The sequence below is a fragment of the Bos indicus x Bos taurus genome, chromosome 10, assembly GCF_003369695.1.
Source record: "Bos indicus x Bos taurus breed Angus x Brahman F1 hybrid chromosome 10, Bos_hybrid_MaternalHap_v2.0, whole genome shotgun sequence".
Taxonomy (NCBI): Eukaryota; Metazoa; Chordata; class Mammalia; order Artiodactyla; family Bovidae; genus Bos; species Bos indicus x Bos taurus.
In genome coordinates, this window is record NC_040085.1 from 74,026,599 (window position 1) to 74,048,108 (window position 21,510).

Below are 21,510 nucleotides of genomic sequence, written 5' to 3' on the forward strand. Positions count from 1 at the left end.
TTTTCATAGAAATATTTTTCAAAAACATATTTCCTGATAAACAACAACATTTTCCCTCCTTCTCTCATTACTTGCAAAGAGCCAGTGATCCAGTGTCAGCCTGAAGCAAAAGCAGACTTACCTGGGCCAAATTCTGCATCAGCTGAGGCCTCGGGAAAAGACTCTGTCTCCTGGTCCTGGGTTTGCCCTGTAAGCTGATTTCCCAAAGACAAACCCTGTGACTGTTAGTGTATCCCTTTGATCTTTAATCAAATGGGCTGTCACCTGGCTTACTCACTGTCCAGACTAATTCCTGGGCTATGAAAAGCTACTAAATATTATTTTGCCATGGTTTTTAATAAACCTTAACTGTAACCCACCAGGCTTCTCTATCTTATGGAATTCTCTAGGCAATAATACTAGAATGGGTAGCCATTCCCTTCTCCAGAGAATCTTCCTGACCCAGGGATTGAACCTGGTTCTCCTGCATTGCAGGCAGATTCTTTACTGACTGATCCACCAGAGAATTCTCAATATTCTTGCCTGGAGAATCCCATGGACAGAGGAACTTGATGGGCTATATAGTCCATAGCGTTGCAAATAGTCGGACACTACCGAAGCAACTTAGCACACATGCGTAGTTTTTAAATCTGCCCAGGAAAAGTGACCAATAAGTGATATGCCACTTTAAAAACAAACAAAATAAGTAAAAAAGTAAATAAAAAATAAAATCCTTTTTTAAAGAATATATAAATTCCAAGCAATGTTGAAAAGGGAAAAAAAAAAAGATATGTGACTTTTTACCCTTCCCAACTTTCTCCAAAGGCAATGCACATATCTGAGGGTGATCTTTTTCCAGAAGCCAGGACTATTTTTGTTGTTTAGTTACTAAATGGTGTCCGACTCTTGCTACACCATGGACTGTAGCCCACCAGTCTCCTCTGTCCATGGGATTTCCCAGGCAAGAGTACTAGGGTGGCTTGTCATTTCCTTCTCCAGGGAATCTTCCTGACCCAGGGACTGAACTGCGTCTCCTGCACTGGCAAGCAGATTCTTTACCACTGAGCCACTATAAACAATCAGTAATCAGGATAAGTTGGCTGTATTCCTTCTGCTTCAGCAAGAAAAGAGAGTCATCTGAAAATGAATGGTCAAAAAATGAGATGATGACCAGATATAATACCTAAGATTTACTGCAATCTGGCTCTGATATCCTCAGATTCTACAGAGTAGAAAAGCAGAACTCATACCAAGATGGCTGATGGGCACAGTTTGAGGAATTCACAGCAAACAGATGGGACACATTTTTGCAGAAGAAAGCCCATTTCACATAAGTCATCTTCCTGCCTTATATTGAATGACACCTAAATTAAGAGGGGAAAAAAAGCCTTTAATTTCCTTAAATGATTGAGTTTGGGGATTTTTTCCCTTTGTTTTATTTTGCTGGCATTTACTTAAGGATAGCATGTGTTTTCTCTAGTGAGTGAATTTATTTTTATTAAAGAGTTTTTCAAAGGGTCAGGAGATGTAGCTAGAGGCCACCATTCAGAATCTTTTTTTCCCCTTAAATAGAGGCTAGCAGGAGGAAAACTGTGTCATTGGAGAAAACGTTCAGGTTCATGGGCTCCTGAGCAAGATGGAAGCTGAGCTAGATGGGGCAGATTGCTCCTTTCTATTCAGACATCCTAGTTCTGTCCTTCTCAGGCCTGTGTTTTCCTAGCTGTCTTTGAGGACCTTTCCGATTGTCACTGCAAACATAAAAGCCCTATGCAGTATCCCCTATAGAACTTCTGGTCGGTAAATGAGATGGGTTCTGGAAGGACCAGTATTTCATAGGGTGAGAATCCTCATCCCAATTCTGGACATTTCCTACAAGACATCTCTGTAGGGTGAACCATGCATCTTGGTTGGCCCCTGAATGGTCCTGATTTCTCTCTTTCATCCCAATATATTTATTGAGATGCCCCCATTTCATTTTCTAAAGCATTCTGGTGGGATTATAGCCTACATGAACCACTCTGAGACTATGGGAAACTTAAAGTATTTCCTCCCCACACAAAAACCAGTGGACTTGTTTGAGTGGTGTGTGCTGCTGCATAACCGCTCTTTATCCTAGTGATTAGCTTAACTCTGCGTCTCCCTTCTGCTGTGGAGGATTGCCCCATCTCTAACCCTTGCATTCCAAAGGTTCTGATCATCCCACCTTATCTTGTCTTCTTCACATTTCTTACCTTCCTCAGGAATGAGCTTTACAGAAACTTGGACAAGACTGGGTGTGTTGTGCAAGAAAAGACTCTGGACTGCATTTACCTTTTTCACCTCTCACCAAGAGACATTGAGAATGAAATCCTCTGTTTTCTCAAAATGCAGCAACCTTATTCTTTACTCAGGCCGAAGGTCTTCCTCAGTGGGCAGATGCTGTTGAGGCAGTTATTGTGTGGTTTTATGCCTCAGATCCTTTATTTGTAAATTTGAAAGAAGACTAATAACTTTAAACTATTTTGAGAATCTCGAGGCTCAGAAGATTATAAATAACAAGAGATTTTTTTTTTCCTCGTCTAAAATGGCAGCACAGATACTGTGGTTACTTACTTAATAGATAGCGTGTGGTCCCCAGGCCATATGCAGCTGATGGGTTTTTTCCAGTGTGCTATTTATAGAGCTAGATCAGAAATATCACTTCCGTTGGAACTTGACCTACAGACCATCGGCAATTTTAAAGACCCAAGGAAGTAGAGTATATGCTAAATACAGCTGGTTCACAGGTTCAGTTAGTGAAGCACAAGCCGCCAAGGAAATTAAGTTTGCTGGAGGACAGATGTCTGAGCCTGTCTCAATCACTTTTTATTTAAATTAATTTTTATTGGAATATAGTTGCCTTACAATGTTGTGTTGGTTTATACTGCACAGCAGAGTTAATCTGCTATATGTATACACATATCCCCTCCCTTTTGAATTTCCTTCTCATTTGCCATGTGGCCTTATGGAACTTGTCAGTCGTCTTGAATCCTTATTCTCAAATACCCTATCCTCTGTAGTCTTCCCCCTTCTTTATAGACAGCCTCTTCAGTGTAGGCTGCTGAAATTCTGGCTTTCTGCGTCAAATAGCAAAAGAGCTCACGATCCATTAGCAGAAGTAACTCAGGCTACTCTGGGAAGCTTCAGAAAAAGATCTAAACATTTCCCTACTTCATCTTTCTATTGAGGCTAAACAAGATTCTCAGTCACTTCCTCACTTCAAATGAGTGACCCAACAACAACAACAACCAAAAAAGCATATGCTGAAGCTCAGCAACTTCCACGGGCCTGGTTTTAAACAGGGGAAACTGAATTTAATGAACGATAATCCCTTTCTAATCCCTACTCTCTCACTCAGACTCCCATCTTTAAGCTTTGTTCTTATGAAGTTGTGTTTGCTGGGATTTGGCCACTGGCCAACACATGTTTACCCATCAAAAGGTTTTAGTAGGTAGGATAGACTAAGAAAATCCCTAGTCTGGGGAGAAATCTGCTCTTAGGAAAAGGAGCCCACATCTGCACTCTTCAGTCTTAGATGAGTGCTGGGTGGGGCGCAGACATTGACAAACAGCACACTGAGTACAGCAGTCTCAGACTTCCTGGAAAAAGTAAGGTCCAGAATGAGGAACTAATTTCTTGCCATTAAAATACCATAGATTCAAAGTTCTTTGTACAGGCGGGAACTTTTGAGATCATTTTGAACAACCCCTTCTTGTCGTGGATGAGGAAATGGAGGCTCAGAGAAGTGAACTAACTGCTCATTACCAAGGTCTGCTAAGATGTTCTCAGTTACATCATTCTCTTCTCCCACCTGGTCTCATTAAAAGCCCACAGCTAGGGACTTCCCTGGTGGTCTAGTGGTTAAGAATTTGCCTTGCAATGCAAGGGATGCGGGTTCTACCCCTGCGTAGGGAAGTAAGATCCCACATGCCACAGAGTAGCTAGGCTGGTGCACCACAGCTAGAGAGTCCACGTGCTCTGGAGCCCATGTGCCACAACTAGAGTCTGTTCACCGCAATGGAAGTTCCCACATGGAGCAACGAAGATCCTCCGTGCCTCAACTAAGACCGGACACAGCCAAATAAATAAATAAATATTAAAAAGAAATAAGCCCACAGCTAAGTCAGAAATAGAATTCCAGGGTCCTGTCTTCCAGCCAGCCATATGCCATCATGCATCATATAGAACATGTTTCAGATGTGAGGATGAGAGATCAGAAAGAGAATGTCAACTCCAGTGGTTAACAACACCATCCCCTTCCCCGAACTTATTTAAGGACTGAAAACATTTGTATTTTCATCCTTTTTTGTTTTTTAAAATTTCCTCTTTCTAGTCTCAATAAATTGTCTTTCATTTAAAGGGGCAGGAGAGACCTAATGTCCAGAGGAGCCAGCCCTCTCTGGCCATGAACTTCTCCTTCCCCTCAGTTCCTATTCTGGGAGTCGCTGCTTTGTTTACATTTTTTTTTTTAAAGCATGGAAAAGTCTAGTCTTTTAAAGTTGACCTTGTGCCACAGGGCACACTTTCATGTTATATTCTGGAGATTCCATTTGACTTCCCAGAAACGCTTAGCATAGGAGTCATAAATTGCAATGTTTTTAGAGAAGGAGTTTCCTCATTGAAAGCGCCCTCAATACTGACACTGGTTGGTACCAGAAGCCCATTACCTTTTTGGAAATCAAGGCTACATAGCAACCTGCTTATCCTCCTCCAGGCTGATTGCACAAGGACTACACCCTCCATGCAGAGCCGAAAGAGAGAGAGAGAGAGAGCGAGCGAGCGCGAGCGCGCACGCGCGAGCAAGAGAGGAAAGCAAGCTTCTTGCCTTGTAAGAAATTTGTCTTTGTAACCACTCCCACTCCAAAGGAGTAGGGGAATGAATCCAGAGATAGTAGTCATGAAAGATATTCCAGAATCCAAATCCTGCTGTTTTAACCACTTCATTACTGAGCTTTACTAGCCTGCCTCATTGTAAGAATAAAAAAAAAGTACTAGATGATTAAACTTCTTTTCTCCCTAGAATATTATCTTCAGTGTTTGATCATCATTGTTCCTGTCATTTATACATATCAAGTATCTTCATCTAAGGGTCATCAAGAACCTTTGGTTTCCTGGAGGCAAAAATTATTATTCACATTTTACAGATGGATAAGCAATCACAGAGAGAGGGTATGCTTTGACTTACCTGAAAGTGTCTCTGAGACAGTAGAGGATGACTATTCCCTCAGTCTTTTTAAAAGAGATCTGGTGATGGTGGTTTAGTTTTAAGTCATGTACAACTCATGATCCCATGGACTGTCGCCTGCCAGGCTCCTCTGTCCATAGGATTTCCCAGACAAGAATACTGGAATAGGTTGCCATTTCCTTCTCCTGGGAATCTTCCCAACCCAGGGATCAAATCCCCTATCTCCTGCATAGCAGGCGGATTCTTTACCAATGAGCCACTAGGGATTCCCAAAGAGACGTGACTTCGGTGTAAATAAATTAGATTTTCTGTCTGGAGCTTACTCAGGTACTTCTATAAGCTCAGTCTTGTGACCATGAAAAATTTCCAATAATGAAAATATTTTTAAAACCCAGTTCACTTATTTGATTTTTTATTTGTATTGGGATCAACCAAATTCTAGTACAATGAAGTCATACTGCCTTGGCAGATCTAAATATCACAGTCATCGAAAAGGAGAGAGGGAGGGAATGCCCCGATTTTTGTACCTTCTGCTAAAATGAGCTTAGAAAAGATTCACATAGCTGTTTCCTGACCAATTAGGTCATTGGACAGGAAATCACCTTTTCTGAAAAGCCAATAAGCAGATTCCTTCTACCTTAAATTTCCTATAAACAGCATTAATGATCATCTATTCCAGCCCTCACACAGGAATGCTTAAAAGTCAAAAGACATTAGAGACCACTGAGTTTTCTAATTGAAAATAAAATTACAAATTTATAGTAACTGATAGCTTCCCCACTTCCCTTTCTCAAGCCATGCCACCACCTGTAACCACTCTTCGATTGTTTTTCCATATTCAGAGTCCTATTAAGTGAAATAACTTTTCAGTCTTCACCAGATTTTTTAATCCTCCAACCAGAGAGGGTTAGTTTCAGGCCACCTGATTTGCCTGAATCCAGTTGCTGGGCCAGTTGAGTGAGGTTAAATAACTTGCCACGCCAGGGCACGTAGTGTCTTTCTGGAAACCCCTTGCCCTGGGTTATTGCTGTACATCAGAACAGAGGAAGCCGAGTGTAGGGCCTGAGTGACGCACAGAGTTCAGATGAGTTGATAAGATGCTCACAACATACTTCCATCAGTGTCTTCCCAGAGATAAGCCTCTGGGCTCTTCAGGCCCTTCCCAGCCACCACCACCCCACCTGCCCCAGGCTGGCAGAGTGGCCAGCTATTTGACATAATGAGCCTGCTGCTGCTGCTGCTAAGTCGCTTCAGTCGTGTCCGACTCTATGCGACCCCATAGACAGCCTCCCACCAGGCTCCCCCGTCCCTGGGATTCTCCAGGCAAAAACACTGGAGTGGGTTGCCATTTCCTTTTCCAGTTCATGAAAGTGAAAAGTGAAAGTGAAGTCGCTCAGTCGTGTCCAACTCTTAGCGACCGGATGGACTGCAGCCCACCAGGCTCCTCCGTCCATGGGACTCTCCAGGCAAGAGTACCGGAGTGAGGTGCCATTGCCTTCTCCGGCATAATGAGCCTAGAGAAGGCTAATTGGAATAGTGGTTAAGACCCAGTCATATACCTGCTACTATATGTAAAAGAAATTACCAACAAGGACCTACGTGTATAACACAGGGAACTCGACTCAATATTTTGTGATAACCTGTAAGGGAAAAATGGAGAAGGCAATGGCACCCCACTCCAGTACTCTTGCCTGGAAAATCCCATGGACGGAGGAGCCTGGTAGGCTGTAGTCCATGGGGTCGCTAAGAGTCAGACACGACTGAGTGACTTCACTTTCACTTTTCACTTTCATGCATTGGAGAAGGAAATGGCAACCCACTCCAGTGTTCTTGCCTGGAGAATCCCAGGGACGGGGGAGCCTGGTGGGCTGCCGTCTATGGGGTCGCAGAGTCGGACACGACTGAAGTGACTTAGCAGTAGCAGTATAAGGGAAAAAACCCTGGAGAAGAAAATGGCAACCCACTCCAGTATTCTAGCCTGGGAAATCCCATGGACAGAGGAGCCTGGCGGACTAGAGTCCATGGGGTCACAAAGAGTTGAACATGACTAAGCGACTAACACATTGGTAAAGGAAAAGAATCTGGAAAAGATATATATAATCTGAATCACTTTGCTGTACACTGGAAACCAATACAACATTATGAATCAACTATACACCAAAAAAAAGACTCGGCCTAGTTTTGAACCCTGGCTCTATCATTAACGAACATGTGACCTTGGGAGAATTACTTATCTCTTACAGCCTTGGTCTGTTGATAGGGATGATGATATTACCTACCTCATAAGGTGGTTTTCAGGATCAAAAAAGATGTACCTAAGATACAAAGCTCAAACAGGGTATAAGCCCTCCTTATTTAAAGGGCTTACCTAGTGCCTAGTTTATAGTATTATACTTTTAAAATATTGTTTTTCCTTATCAACTGTTTAACGTTTAACATTTCCCATTTCCTTATCATCTAAGGTCCTGCTGTTATTGCTCTTGTGGTGGCTTAGCATTTGTAAACACTCCTGAAGATATAGCTCCCTAAGCTTGCCCACTCAAGGTTTCCACTGGAAAATTTTCTCTGGTTATTGTTGCTCATGGCCTTGGGTTAAGGACCCAAGCTTACCTGTCTGACAAGCAGCCAAGCATGTGGGTCCTTTTCTAAAATTCTGTTTTCATTCGTTTAGGGACATGGAATTCTTTAAATAAGCACTGCTGCCTTTTATGGCTCTGACCCCTGTAAACATCTTTTGGACCCGGGCAACACCTACAGTTGTATCACCACTTTTTTTTTTTTTTTTGAGTGCGTAACTCATTAGCAACTCCTCAGTATTCACATGTAGCTCTTCCTTGGTGAACTTTCAAATTCAGGCTCAGTTCCTCCTATCACTTAGTGGGCATCGGAGCCACAAGCTTCTAGAGTTTGCTTGAAAAATGTAAACCTATTAACTTTGGCTTAAGCAAGATCAGATTAAGAATGTAAATCTGCTGCTAAAACAAATATATAACATAGTTCAAAGTTTAATAGTAATAACTTATTGACTATTTAACCACAGTTTCTGAAGCATCTTTTGGGTCTTCAACCTCGTGAATCAGGCACACTAATATAAATCAGACTTGGACTTGATCCTCTTAAAATATACATCAGAGGTGCTAAGAAAAGCACACAAGTAGCATGTCACAGGATAGAAAATGGCAGCAACATGAGAGCATAATATAAAGTGTCATGGGCATTTGAAGGAGGAAGGCATTATTTCTGTGATGACCAGGGAGGTGGCGTGTAAGAAGGAGTACTGAAGATGATGCGTGGGCATGGGAGGTGGGGCACACGAGAAAAGAGTGATTACATTGGAGCAGACAGAGTCTTTATGAAGTGGAATGGAGGGAAGACGTGCGCAGAGGCAGGTCGGACACAGCTGCACGAGCACCAATCTTAGGAATTTAGAACTCTTCAAAAGAACTCGGGGGCCGCCAAAAGTTTCTGAGCTTGCTGCTCGTAAGTGGAAGGGCAACACGCTTAGCTGTGTGCCTGGGCAGCTGAAACAAACAGTAGAATAAAGGATGTTTTCATAGGGAGAAACTCAGAGCAGCATGGTGACTGCAGCCATCCCAAGGTGAAAGTAATGTGCCTCTGATCTAGGATGGGGTAGAATGAACGGATGTAGGTGAGACATTTACAGTGAAGCGAACCTGACTTCACAGTTTATTGAAACTGAGAAGCACAGGAGAGGGAGACATTTTTTAAATGGAACTAAGGTTTCAAATCAGATTAACTAGAAGGCCAAAGAAGGAGGAGTAAATTTATACAGGAAGCGTATAAGCTTGATTTGAAGATACTGAGTTTATAGTACCCAAATTCATCATATTAGGCCTGCAGATCTTGTCGTTGAAAATGAGAGACAGGGGCTGAGGTAAGTGGGACACTAAGACAGAGGCTTAGAAGTCATTCCCTCTGGGGGTGTCATCCTTGTCAACAGTGAGGACATCCCGCATGGAGCAGACATTGCAAGCTTGGTGGGAATGAGTCATTTAACATGTTTAAAAATTGTTTTAAATAAACCAGCATTTTCCAATCAGAAGATTGTACTTAAAGTATTAGTTTTTAAAATAAGATCAAAAGATATGGGGACTTCCCTGGTGGCTCAGACGGTAAAGCATCTGTCTACGATGCGGGAGACCCAGGTTCGATCCCTGGGTTGGGAAGATCCCTTGGAGAAGGAAATGGCAATCCACTCCAGTACTATTGCCTGGAAAATCCCATGGACAGAGGAGCCTGGTGGGCTGAATTGTCTGATTCACCACCATCTCCACTATTCCCCATCATCTCCTAGCACTTAATATTAGACGGAAAGTGGATTAATAATTGCCTAGGGCTTCAAGACAGGAAGGACGGGCTGCAGGCTTATGGCTAAGAGATCTGGAGTTTCTTCTGGGGGTGATGAAATGTTCCAAAGTTGATTGTAGTGATGGTTGATCAACTCTGAATATAGTAAAAACCATTGAACTGTACACTTTAAATGGGTGGATGGTACAACATGTGAGTTGTCTCAGCAAAGCTGTTTTGTAAAAATGCAAGAAAAAGGAACACCAGTGGCTATTGTCCTTGCAGTGTTGGCTTTCTTGTAGCAGAAAATACTTCTCTGTTAGTGTGTCTCGATCAAAAATGGGGGAATGAAAGACGGACTGAGAGGTCCATGTATTTCAAGAAAAACGGGAGGGAGTACATCTCTTTGTGGTAGTAAAGACTTTTCTACGGGCTAAGATGCAGACACTTGGTCTCTTTATTAATATACATTACCTTCCTAGCCACTGAAGGCATGTGGGTGTTAGGGAAATAACTGCTCATGACCAGTTCTCCGAGATCCACCCACAACTAAGGAGAGAGAGAGAGGAAAAGCAGAGAAGGAAAAGGAATACTCAACATGATTGATACAAGGAGAAGCAAAGAGGCTAGTATATTGGATGCTGGAAGAAGCTTTATCAAATGCTGACAAGAGTTCAAGGAGGATGGAGACAGAGAAGTCAGGAGGTTACAGGACCATCCATCCAGAGAAATGGGGCCAGAGAGATGCAGATGCAGATGACAAAGCATTCAGAACACCTAGTCCTGAAGTTAGCAGTGTGATCAGATCAGCACAGTCCAGATTATTTGTTTTCAAATTAATTCATTTGTGTTTTGAATTGTATATATGATGAACCAAGGTCACCCTAAATTTTATTCTCTCCTTCATTAAATTCTCCCTCAGTCTGAAACCCCAGATTTGTTGAAGCCCTAATGTGGATGATATCCAATTCCCATATCTGCTTGAACCAGAGAAAAATATGTGTTGTTGTTGTTGTTTTAACCCATGGCTTCTCACCATCGGCTCTGTTGTATCTGGGGCTGGATAATTTGTTATGTGGACTGGGCTGTGCATCACAAGGTGTTTAACAGCATCCCTGACCTCTACCCTCTGGACACTATAGCACTCATACCTCGATACTGCCCACAGAATCATTTCCAGCCTAGAACCACTGAACCACATTTATCTGTTGCTGTATTTGAGTCCAGGAGTTATCAAATCCCCTATGAATATGCAGTGGAGGTGAGGAATAGATAAAGGAATTAGATCTGGTAGACAGAGTGTCTGAAGAACTGTAGATGAGGTTTGTTACATTGTATGGGAGGCGGTGACCAAAACCATCCCAAAGAAAAAGAAATGCAAGAAGGCAAAGTGGTCGTCTGAGGAGGCCTTACAACTAGCTGAGAAAAGAGAAGAAAAAGGCAAGGGAGAAAGGGAAAGATATACCCAACTGAATACAGAGTTCCAGAGAATAGGAAGGAGAGATAAGAAAGCCTTCTTAAGTGAACAGTGCAAAGAAATAGAGGAAAACAATAGAATGGGAAAAACTAGAGATCGCTTCAAGAAAATTGGAGCTATCAAGGGAACATTAATGCAAGGATGGGCACAATAAAGGACAAAAACAGCAAAGACCTAACAGAAGCAGAAGAGATTAAGAAGAGGTGGCAAGAATACACAGAAGAACTGTACAAAAAAAGATCTTCATGACCCAGATATTCATGATGGTGTGATCACTCACCTAGAGCCAGACATCCGGGAGTACAAAGTCAAGTGGGCCTTAGGAAACATCACCATGAACAGAGTGAAGGTTATGGCAATCCAGCTGAGCTATTTCGAATCCTAAAAGATGATGCTGTTAGAGTGCTGCATTCAATATGTCAACAAATTTGGAAAACTCAGCAATGGCCACAGGACTGGAAAAGGTGAGTTTTCATTCCAATCCCAAAGAAAGGTAATGCCAAAGAATGTTCAAATTACCACAAAATTGAGTTCATTTCACACATTAACAAAGTAATGCTCAAAATCCTTCAAGCTAGACATGAATCCTTCAGCAGTACATGAACCAAGAACTTGCAGATGTACAAGCTGGATTTATAAAAGGCAGAGGAACCAGAGATCAAATTGCCAACATCCATTGGATCATAGAAAAAGCAAGAGAATTCCAGAAAAACATCTATTTCTGCTTCATTGACTACGCTAAAGCCTTTGACTGTGTGGATCACAACAAACTGGAAAATTCTTAAAGAGATGGGAGTATCAGACCACCTTACCTGTCTCCTGAGAAACCTATATGCAGGTCGAGAAGCAACAGCTAGAACTGGACATGGAACAATGATTTCCAGCCATGGCTGGGAACCCACTGGTGCTGCCTCCTGACCAAGCACTCTCACCAAGTGCTCGCATCCCTGATGGGGTTTGTGGCCCTGTTTATTACCATTCTTATGTCCAGGTGTGGGCCTGATTCCCTGTGGAAACCAGGGCTTCCATCACAGGGATTTTCCCTAAGCACAGGGTTAGGATCAACGTGGTCAGTAAATGTGCAAATGAACATTTTTTTAAAACACCAAAAAAAAAAAAGGGAAAGGAATACGTCAAGGCTGTATATTGTTACCCTGCTTGTTTAACTTCTATGCAGAGTACATCATGTGAAATGCTGGACTGGGTGAGTCCCAAGCTGGAATCAAGATTGCCAGGAGAAATATCAACAACCTCAGATATGCACATAATACCACTCTAATGGCAGAAAGTGAAAAGGAATTACGCAGCCTCTTGATGAGGGTGAAAGAGGAGAGTGGGAAAGCTGGCTTAAAACTCAATATTTAAAACTCTTAAGCTCATGGTATCTCGTCCCATTGCTTCATGGCAAATAGATGGAGAAAAAGTGGAAACTGACAGATTTTCTTTTCTTGTGCTTCAGAATCACTGTGGATGATGACAGCAGCCATGAAATTAAAAGATGCTTCTCTTTGGAAGAAAAGCTATGACAAACCTAGAGAGTGTATTAAAAAGTGGAGACATCACTTTGCCGACAAAGGTCCATGTAGTCAAAGCTATGGTTTTTCCAGTAGTCATGTTCGGATGTGAAAGTTGGACCATAAAAGAAGGTTGAGTGCCTGAGGAATTGATGCTTTCAAACTGTGGTGCTGGAGAAGGCTCTTGAGAATCCCTTGGACAGCGAGGAGATCAAATCAATCAATCCTTAAGGAAATCAACACTGAATATTCATTGGAAGGACTGATGCTGAAGCTTCAATACTTTGGCCACCTGATGTGAAGAGCTGAGTCATTGGAAAAGATCTTGATGCTGGGAAAGATTGAGGGTAAGAGGAGAAGGGAGCAACACAGGAAGAGATGGTTGGATGGCATCACTGACTCAATAGACATGAGTTTGAGCAAATTCCAGGTATAGTGAAAGACAGGGAAATCTGGCATGCTGTAGTCCATGGGGTTGCATAGAGTTGAACATGACTGAGTGACTGAACAACAACAAGCTTAAGACCATGCAGAGTTGGGAGAGCACCCTGAAAGATGGTGACCCAGAAAAGAGGACCAATTCCTATTTCACACAGACGGTGAACATGAGATGATCATGAGCAGGCAACAAATGAGACATTCAAGGCCTCATTTTGCTTTAGTTGATTCAGTGGACTTCGGCCTTTTGGTACTTGGTCCCCTCATTGGAAAGAGATAGCATTTTGAGGACACAAGACAAACTACAAGTCCACATGCCCCCTCAGGCTAAGACCCATTTCATGGCCCAGGGCCAAAGTGAACACAGGAGCTTGGAGGAGACCTCAGAATGTGCTCCAGATGAGAGTCAGTGCTGACTTCTAAGTGATGGGACTTGTAAGCCTGCTGCTAACACAGAAAAGGGAGAAGTGCAGGAGTGGGTTCTTTCTAGTTATGTCAAAAGAGGTCAGTGATGCTCTGGAGATGTCAGAGGGTAGCTGAAATGCAACTTGGTATAGACTAGAAAGTCAGATAAAGTTTACTTCAGATCCTCCCCCTTATAGGAAAGTCTTAGAAGGTAAAAGAATGTTTCTCTTGGGATAAGAATGTCTAATACAGATTAGATATGAAATGATGAGATCTTCCAGATTCCTCTTTGGGGTTCATGTGTGTTCAGGTTGGAAAGGCATAGAAATTTTATATACATGTGCCATCATTTCTATATTGATAAGGGAAACTGAATTAAGAGTCTTATCAACCTGGAAAAGTCTTACAACTTTATTAAACTAAGACTATTTCATAACAGGCTCGTATTCTGTGTCGTCAAGTTATGCCTTTCTGCCGTGGATGTTGAGTAGCTTGATTTATTATTAGCGATGGCTCCAACCTGCCTTGCACTGTAACCTCTTATTGATATATAACTCTGTTATCTCTGAGCCCAATGGTGGTTACTTTCACTGAGGCTGAAGGAAACCCATGCTGGTTTTTCTTTTTCGTCTCATATTCCTTAAGCCCTTGCTTCCTTCTTTCCTTCATCAACTTTTGTAGTAGTGACCTGGGCTCCCAAGTGCTGTCTGAGCAATGAACAGTGACTGGACTTTTGCTTAAGACCATGATGAGACTAGGTGTCCATAAGCATGCTTTCGTTCTGTTTCGTTTCAGGCACTTCTGGATCTAGCTGTTTGACAGCTGCGCTAGGAAACACCTGGAGTCACAGTGTGAACACCCGGCTGATTCTCCAGTACCTTGGTTCAGAGAGAAGACAGGTGAGTGCTTTGACAATGTTCTCTGACTGTCAAGGTCAGAGAACAAGATGTACCAGCAGTCTGGGTGTTCATCTTCTGAAAGCATTGGCCATGCTGTCTGTCCTGGGCCAACACTGTCAGAGGGTGGGTAAAGAAACCAGTCTCCCTACCCACCTCAATAGCAGTTCTAATAAACTGGGAAGATAAGTCACACACAAGGAAAAAAATACAAAAAATAGAGCGTTGACCCCTGATTTTTTGCCAATAGCTTGGTGAGTGACCAAGGTTTCTACCCCTAAGGGATCTCCAACACTCTACCTCTAAAGGGTGAATAAATGATCATTTCTCTTAGCTAGTATTTGTTAAGGGCTAGATTATTTGTGTATAAATTAAATAACGATGATGCTTTTTCTTGAGGTTAGGATGTTTTGAAATCCTTAGGCACACAGACTCTGCTAAGTGAATACACTCTTCTCCAGATCCTGGGTACTTTTGCATTAACTCATAAACCAGTAGGTTAAAGTACTGAATGATGCCAGAAATTATCCAAAAGGATAATGACTCTCTCAGAACTCTATTAATTCTGTCTATCCTGGACTCAATTCCCCACCTGTATCCAGAAAGGTTACTTTTTACATCTTTCTTAATTTCCCCTCCCACTCCAAAGAAAGGAACACCACAGTTTGACCCTTTCCATGAAAAGTTTCATAATTAGGAAGTTTATTTTTCCTGATATCTAACCTCAACTTTATCCTGCTATGTGGACCAGGCTCCATCTTGACTCTCCTACAAGCGGGAGAAAGAAGACAGGGGGATTATCCTGTTTTGTTGGATGGAGCAGAATTCAGAACCCAGACTTGCCCATCTTGCTAAATATATAACAAATCCAAGTTATTAACGAAAGAGGCATGAAGTATCATGATGGTGGTCCTTTCTGGAGAAGGTGGTAGGAAGGGAGTTGTTTCCCTTTACCTGCATTAAGTAAACTGGCTGTTTTTCAAGGAATCAGGAATCGTCAAAAACAGACATGAGTCTTTGCCTGTTGCAGACATGACTTTCTGAGTGCCCTTGGTTACAGACCAGAGACTTCTTAGTTTGCTCGGGACTGTGTAAATAACATTCCAGCTCGATGATTGAGTCGGCCATGTTCTGAGAAGATAGAGCTGCTTGTTTTCACTGAAGGGAACATTCTTGAGTGTTCAGGCCCTGGCCTGCTCATTACCTCAGTGATACCTTTTCCCTGATGACGTAAGTACTCTGGGTTCTAAATCCATTACTTCTCTTTCAGTGGAACATGTTAAAAAATGTTCCGGTAGAACCCAATAACCTTTGGTTTGTACCTTAAGTTATAAATCATGTTAAATAAACCCTGTTTACAGCCATCGGGGATACCATTAAGGATTGTCAAGCACTACTACCTAAACTCTAATTTGAGAAAGCAAAATTGCTTGTGTGCTTTCATTTTCATGGATCCTTAACTTTATGCCTTCAAAACTTGCAGTTTATCTCTGTTCTTGATTTTAGATGGTACACACAGATTTTTTGATTCAGTTTATTGTATAGGGTACCATGGATTCCAGGTTCCCAGATCCCAGTTTTAGTAATTCTACTTAGCTATTAGTAAATAAAGAGGTCAGAGCCACATTTTTCTTTTCCTTTTGTTTTAGTAAATTAACTAGTCATTTCTAGTTTGTCAGTGTCAACAGGAAGTAGCAGGCAGGCTACTGTTATTTGGTGAGTGGAGGGTTTGGGTGGCTCTTGGTTCTTGGCTCATAAGGTCAAATGCAGGCCACTAGTCACAAGAACAGAAAGCAAAGCAGGGATAGATCAGTGACAGTCTATCAACTCCTATCCTATTAGATAGGTCAGCAGCGTTATCTTAATCTACAAAGGACAACTTGTTACCATCATTACTAATCCGTCGAGTGGACTTAATGTTTTTGAATCATGTTTGCACACAATAATCGGAAATTAAAGTAAAATATGACCAGTGTTAAAATGGCCAACCCAAGCAAAAGAATGTACATTTAATTAATTTCTAGAAATGTATGTGACTTTTGGGACCAGTTGTTAAATGTGTGGCCTAACAACCAGGATAAATGTTGGTACTGAAAACATGTCTCTATTTGATGACCTTATCTTGCCTTAGCAAAGGGGGTACCTAGTGATTCACTGAACCTTTCCTGTGATCTTACTTCCCGATCAAGTAGAAAAGCTGTATGCAAGCCAAACTTTTTCTGGGATATGGGCACAAAATAACATTTGAAAGCCACCTCTTAAGGTAATTGCACAAAATATTTCCTTCTAACTCAATTTAGGAGGAGAATTTGCCTGGATCATTCTAGTACGGGCAAAGCCATGGAGCACCAGCTACTTGGGGAAGATACCAGGATAGCTTTTTTTTTTTTTTAATGCACAGGTAGAGGCCACTAGACCAAAGGATCAAGGTTATAGAATAAGGATTATGTTTTATCCCCTTTCTATGACACTGAGCTCTACAACAGGGCTCTTGAATGTGAGGCTTAGTCTGAGACCACAGAGCTGGAAGGGGGTCAGGTCAAGCTGAGCAGATCCGCAAGCCGATTAACCCGAAAGTTGAATTGTATAGTCCAAGGCAAGGAGTCCGCCATGGGTGATTATTTTCTTTACACCCTGGAAACTTTGTAAAATTATATAACCAGGAAAGAAATCTCCTTATCAGGGCACAAGCCAAGTTAATTCTCTTGTTTATTCTGCTTCGGGGTTGCAAAAAAAAAAAAAAAAAACCCTTTTAAGAAGCTGGGAAACATTTTCTTTTGGACTAATTTAGCTTTTTTTTCCATTTGACTTTTATTTACTCTTTCCCTCCTCTCCTTCAATCTTGCCCCACCCTTTTTGCAGCATTTTTATTCTTACCAAAGACATATCCTTAGAGTTAAAATGGCCTCTACTAGGTGTTTTGGTTTTGTTTTTTTTTTTTTCTTTTTAATGCTCAAAAATATGTTTTGGTCTACTGTATGCATGGCGTGGGGATGCAAAGAAGTAGAAGACACAGCTCCTGCCTTCAGGGTTCTTCCAGCCTAGTACAGGAGATGAACCAAACTGCAGTGAGTCAGTTAAAAAGCAGACTCACACTGAGGGCCTGTCACAGGCAGTGTTTGATGTGTGATCTAATACGTGGTTAAAAACGATAACTGCTTTGAAGCCAGAGGAAGGTGAACTCCTCGGAGGCACGTTCGTCTTTTCAGGAGAAGGTGGAACTTGAGTATCACTTTAAATCATCATTTCTCAAGCCCTGGCTGCACCTCCCACTCACCACAGGAACATTTACAAAATGCCAACGCCAGGGCTGCACCCCAACCAAGTAAATCAAAATCTCTGCTGATGGGGCCAAGAGTTGGTGTTCATTTTATTTATAACACTCCCTCCAGTGCTTCTACTGTGCAGCCAAGGTTGAAAATCTCTGCCTTAAATAGATCAAATTAGGTGAGTGAAAAAGGAAGGGAAAGATGTGGGAGGGAAGTCAAACAGCAAAAGAAGAGAAACAGAACGACAGGTCACATGTTCAGAAGATCCGGGCTGAGGTTTGCCTTTTAACAAGAGCAGAGGGTTTGGGTCACACATTCATTTGATACACCTTTATTTAATCACCTCTTGTCTGCCAATTTGTGTGTAAGATGCTAGGATTCAAAGTGTAAGTGGATGTCCTGTAGTTGTTCACAGATAAACATCTAAAGAGAACATGCTGTACCAGCATCATGCATCCGGTGAGCATAGAGGAGGTGGCGGCTGCTACAACGAAGGAAAACCATGAATGAGGCAGTGGCACCCAGAATGGATTGGCTAAGGACTACTTTGGGGCAGCTCTTATAGTAACCAGGTGCCTTGTAACAAGGGACTGGAAAAGTTAGAAGGAGGGAGGTTATACTTGAAAGAATGATGAAAAAACTTGATGAAATATTCATACTATTTCTCATCAGATCCTCATGTAGTCTGTTCATACAAACCACATATGGGATTATATAAATTTTTAAGTGCCCTGGAAGGAGTAATGAAGTAAATTAATCCCAACTAAGCTTCACACCCCCTTGATGAAATAAATATTATGACTCTCTTATTTCAACAAATTGGAGAGAGGTAACTTTTTCATATAGGAGGTTTATTTAAATGGACTTTATAATAATATTTTCATCTTCTGCTTAGAAGGCACTCTGAAGTTTCAGAACACTGGAGGGAAGAGCCTAAAGACCAATCCAATTACTCAAACTCTGATTCTTACTTGAATCCTTAGGCTTTTTTGAAGTCCCTGGTTATTTTGCATCTTGAAGGTATTTGGTGTTTCCTTTCTGGTGACGGAATTCTTCACTCAGTATCCATTTTGTGTTTTGAAGGACTCAAACCCCATCACTGTATAGATTTTGTAATGCATGCATGCTCAATCTTGTCCAACTCTTTGTGACCCTGTGAAGGCTGTGACTGAATCTTAACTGTGTACCCTCAGAGGCAAGACAAGTGCTTGACACTCACACATTCAATGCATGTATTTTGAGAAAGAAAAAAGAAAAAGAAACTCCTTATATCCACACATGAATGCAGTCTTGAGGAAGAAGGATATACTGCTTATTTAGAATCACTCTTCCCCACAGAATTTGAGTTTTCCACTGTAAAAGTTCCTTTAAATTGTTAGTAATAGTCATTTTTAAAGATGAGCATCAAATCAATTCAAGCAGATACTTCTATAGATATACTGTAAGAATACTGAGTATAGGAATATCTTTTTGCAGAACCCGCCTGCTGGGGGCTGTCGGAGAGTGGGAGCCAGGCTTTCCTTGAAATCCTAGTTGGAATTCCTTTGTGTAAGCAAGCCAGAGGCCTAAACACAGACCCAGGCGGAGCACAGGAGTCCTGCAGCTGCTCCCAGGGAACAGGCAGCCAGGGGACTTTGGCCTCTGGGAAGGATAAGAAATCTTTGCTGCTCTCTTCCATAGGTCTTAAGTTCTCTACTCTGTGGTTGGAAAGGCTTAATGAAGGACTGAAAAACTGAAAGAAAAGATGATAAATCTTTTCTCCCAGATAAACTGAAGGGCAGATTTGGGGCAAGAATGTCAAACATATATCCCTATTCACCCAAACAAAGACAGAGATTGGAAATGATGTTTTGCCTGATGTTAAGTCAGTTTTAACTTTTCAACTTTCAAGTCAGTTTTATAAACCTTTATGAACCTCTACCTTTGTAGAATGGTCCAGGGCACTCATCTTGTTTGTTCCTTTATTTTCTGCCCCAACTCATTTGCTTTTCTTAAGCAAAGAGACGTTTTTTTGTTGTTGTTGTTTTCAGTGGTGACTCGATCCAGCCAGAAGAGAGGTTTGGCTGTCCTGCAGAGGTGGGAGAAATGTCTTTTTAAGCATAAATATCTGCAGAAATAGCAAAGGGCACAGAGAATCCCAGCCAAGTACATTGCCATGGGTATAAATGTTGCCTCCCTTTCAGAGCCCCTCATGTGTGAAGTCTAACCCACTGCTCACACTCTTCCATCGGAAGTGTTCTAACAGCTATTGAGAATCTGGGAGAATGTATGAAAGGGGACCCCAAAATAGGGACTTTAAAGAGGATTCTTTTTTCAGGTCACCAGGTAAGTGTATTAAAATCTAAGGAAATCGCACCTTAAAGTAGACAGTAGCAGCAAATGAATGCAGTGAACTAAGACTCGAGGAGCAGAAAGACAGGTTCTGACCTAGAAAGGGTAACTCACATACCCAAGTGCACACTTCCTGTTTCTATCTTCACGTTCGAAATAAGAATATAATTATCTTTCCCACCACTTAACCAAAAAAACGTAAATTCCATAGGGCTCCCTTTGAAAAAAATCAGTGTGCTCCCAAAATCACTCCTTGTGAATGGGCTAAAGTAGAGAAAACTTTTCCCTTTTCCAATGAAGAGGTTCCATTGGAAACTGACAGTTTAAAATGTACTTTGCACAACTGCCCCCAGGCTTCTGATGGGGGTGCCCCTTTCAGATACTTTGTACATGAAAGACCACAGACCTCTGCTGAGGAAAAGTGCCCATGTCCCTAGGAGATTTTGAGCCACTTGAGGTCAACAGAAGTTTAAAGAAAAATCAAACCAAAGCAAGAGTTGGGGAACCAGCATAAAGTTTTAAATGTCTTTTTTTTTTTCAGTCAAATAGAGTTGCAAAATTAATTGTTGCCACCCTTTAAAAAGGGTTAAAATACCATTAACACCAGAAAGTAGAAAGAATACATCTGTGAATAAAGAATACTGCTGTAAATTGAATACATTTGTTTTTATGAAAGACTTAGTACATGTCTTCATTTCTCTGTTTGAGGATCACAGCCTCTGACGGTCAGGGGCTGAATGAGGGGTCCAGTCACTGAGTGCTTAGGTAACTTCCCCTGTGATGAACCACTCATTTCACCGGTGTTTTGTTACCTCCGTCATTCTCCTCCAGCTCTGACTAGTTTTATTTTTACGCACTGTCTGGCACCAAATCTCCTTATTCAGTGACCCTCTCAGCTCTAGCTTGCCAAGTAAACCAGAGCAAATAGGTGAATGAGAGATTTCTAGAGAAATCTCAGCTGTGGCAGGAAGTAGAAGAGACTCAGGGTTCTGGAATCAAAACTGAAGGCCTCACTGTCAGGCTAGGGAAACAACAGAGGAAACAGCTACAAGCTCTCATGGACAAGGCAGTGACCTGGGAGTCAAGGATGCTGATGATTAGTTGGCTCATTTGAAAATGAAGGTTGGACAGGATGTTGTATCTTAGCCTTGGCTGGTTAGCTATAGAAAGTGAAGTCGCTCAGTCATGTCCGACTCTTTGCGACCCCATGGTTAGCTATGAGTGAGGGAAAAAACTGGGTTCTTTGGTTAGGAGAAGCAAAGGAGAACGAAGGATTCCGTATGTCTATAAAGTGTAAACTGATTTACAAATGAACCAGCACTTTCACTAGAACAAAACCATTTAGAATATGACAGAGTCCCTGTCCTGAGATACCCTCTAGGAATCATCTCATCCAGTGATTATCAACTACAGTGAGAGGGAGGCGTAAGAGGGAGGGGATATATGTAAACTTACAGCTGGTTCACATTGTTGTACAATTGTACAGCAATTGTACAGCAACATTGTAAAGCAATTATCTCCCAATGAGCAAAATAAAAAATAATAAAATTTAAAACAAGAAAACAAAATCCCAAGTGTTCATTAACAGTGAAGATACCTAGGCCCTGCCCCTAATGACCACTCAGATAGGGCAAGCACTTTCAGTGATTCTCACAGGAGTGGTCTTCAGACCCATAGTCTATTCTAGTCC

General features: G+C 41.8%; 1 protein-coding gene across 6 annotated transcripts in view; it reads left to right on the plus strand.

Annotated features, from left to right (window-relative positions):
* RAD51B (RAD51 paralog B) overlaps nt 1–21,510 on the plus strand; it is a 620,299-nt gene that overhangs the window by 550,504 nt on the left and 48,285 nt on the right. For all 6 annotated transcript variants that reach the window (XM_027552246.1, XM_027552247.1, XM_027552245.1 and 3 more), the window contains one exon: nt 14,120–14,223. In XM_027552246.1, the coding sequence (XP_027408047.1) occupies nt 14,120–14,223 (104 nt within the window). The remainder of the gene's footprint in view (nt 1–14,119; nt 14,224–21,510) is intronic.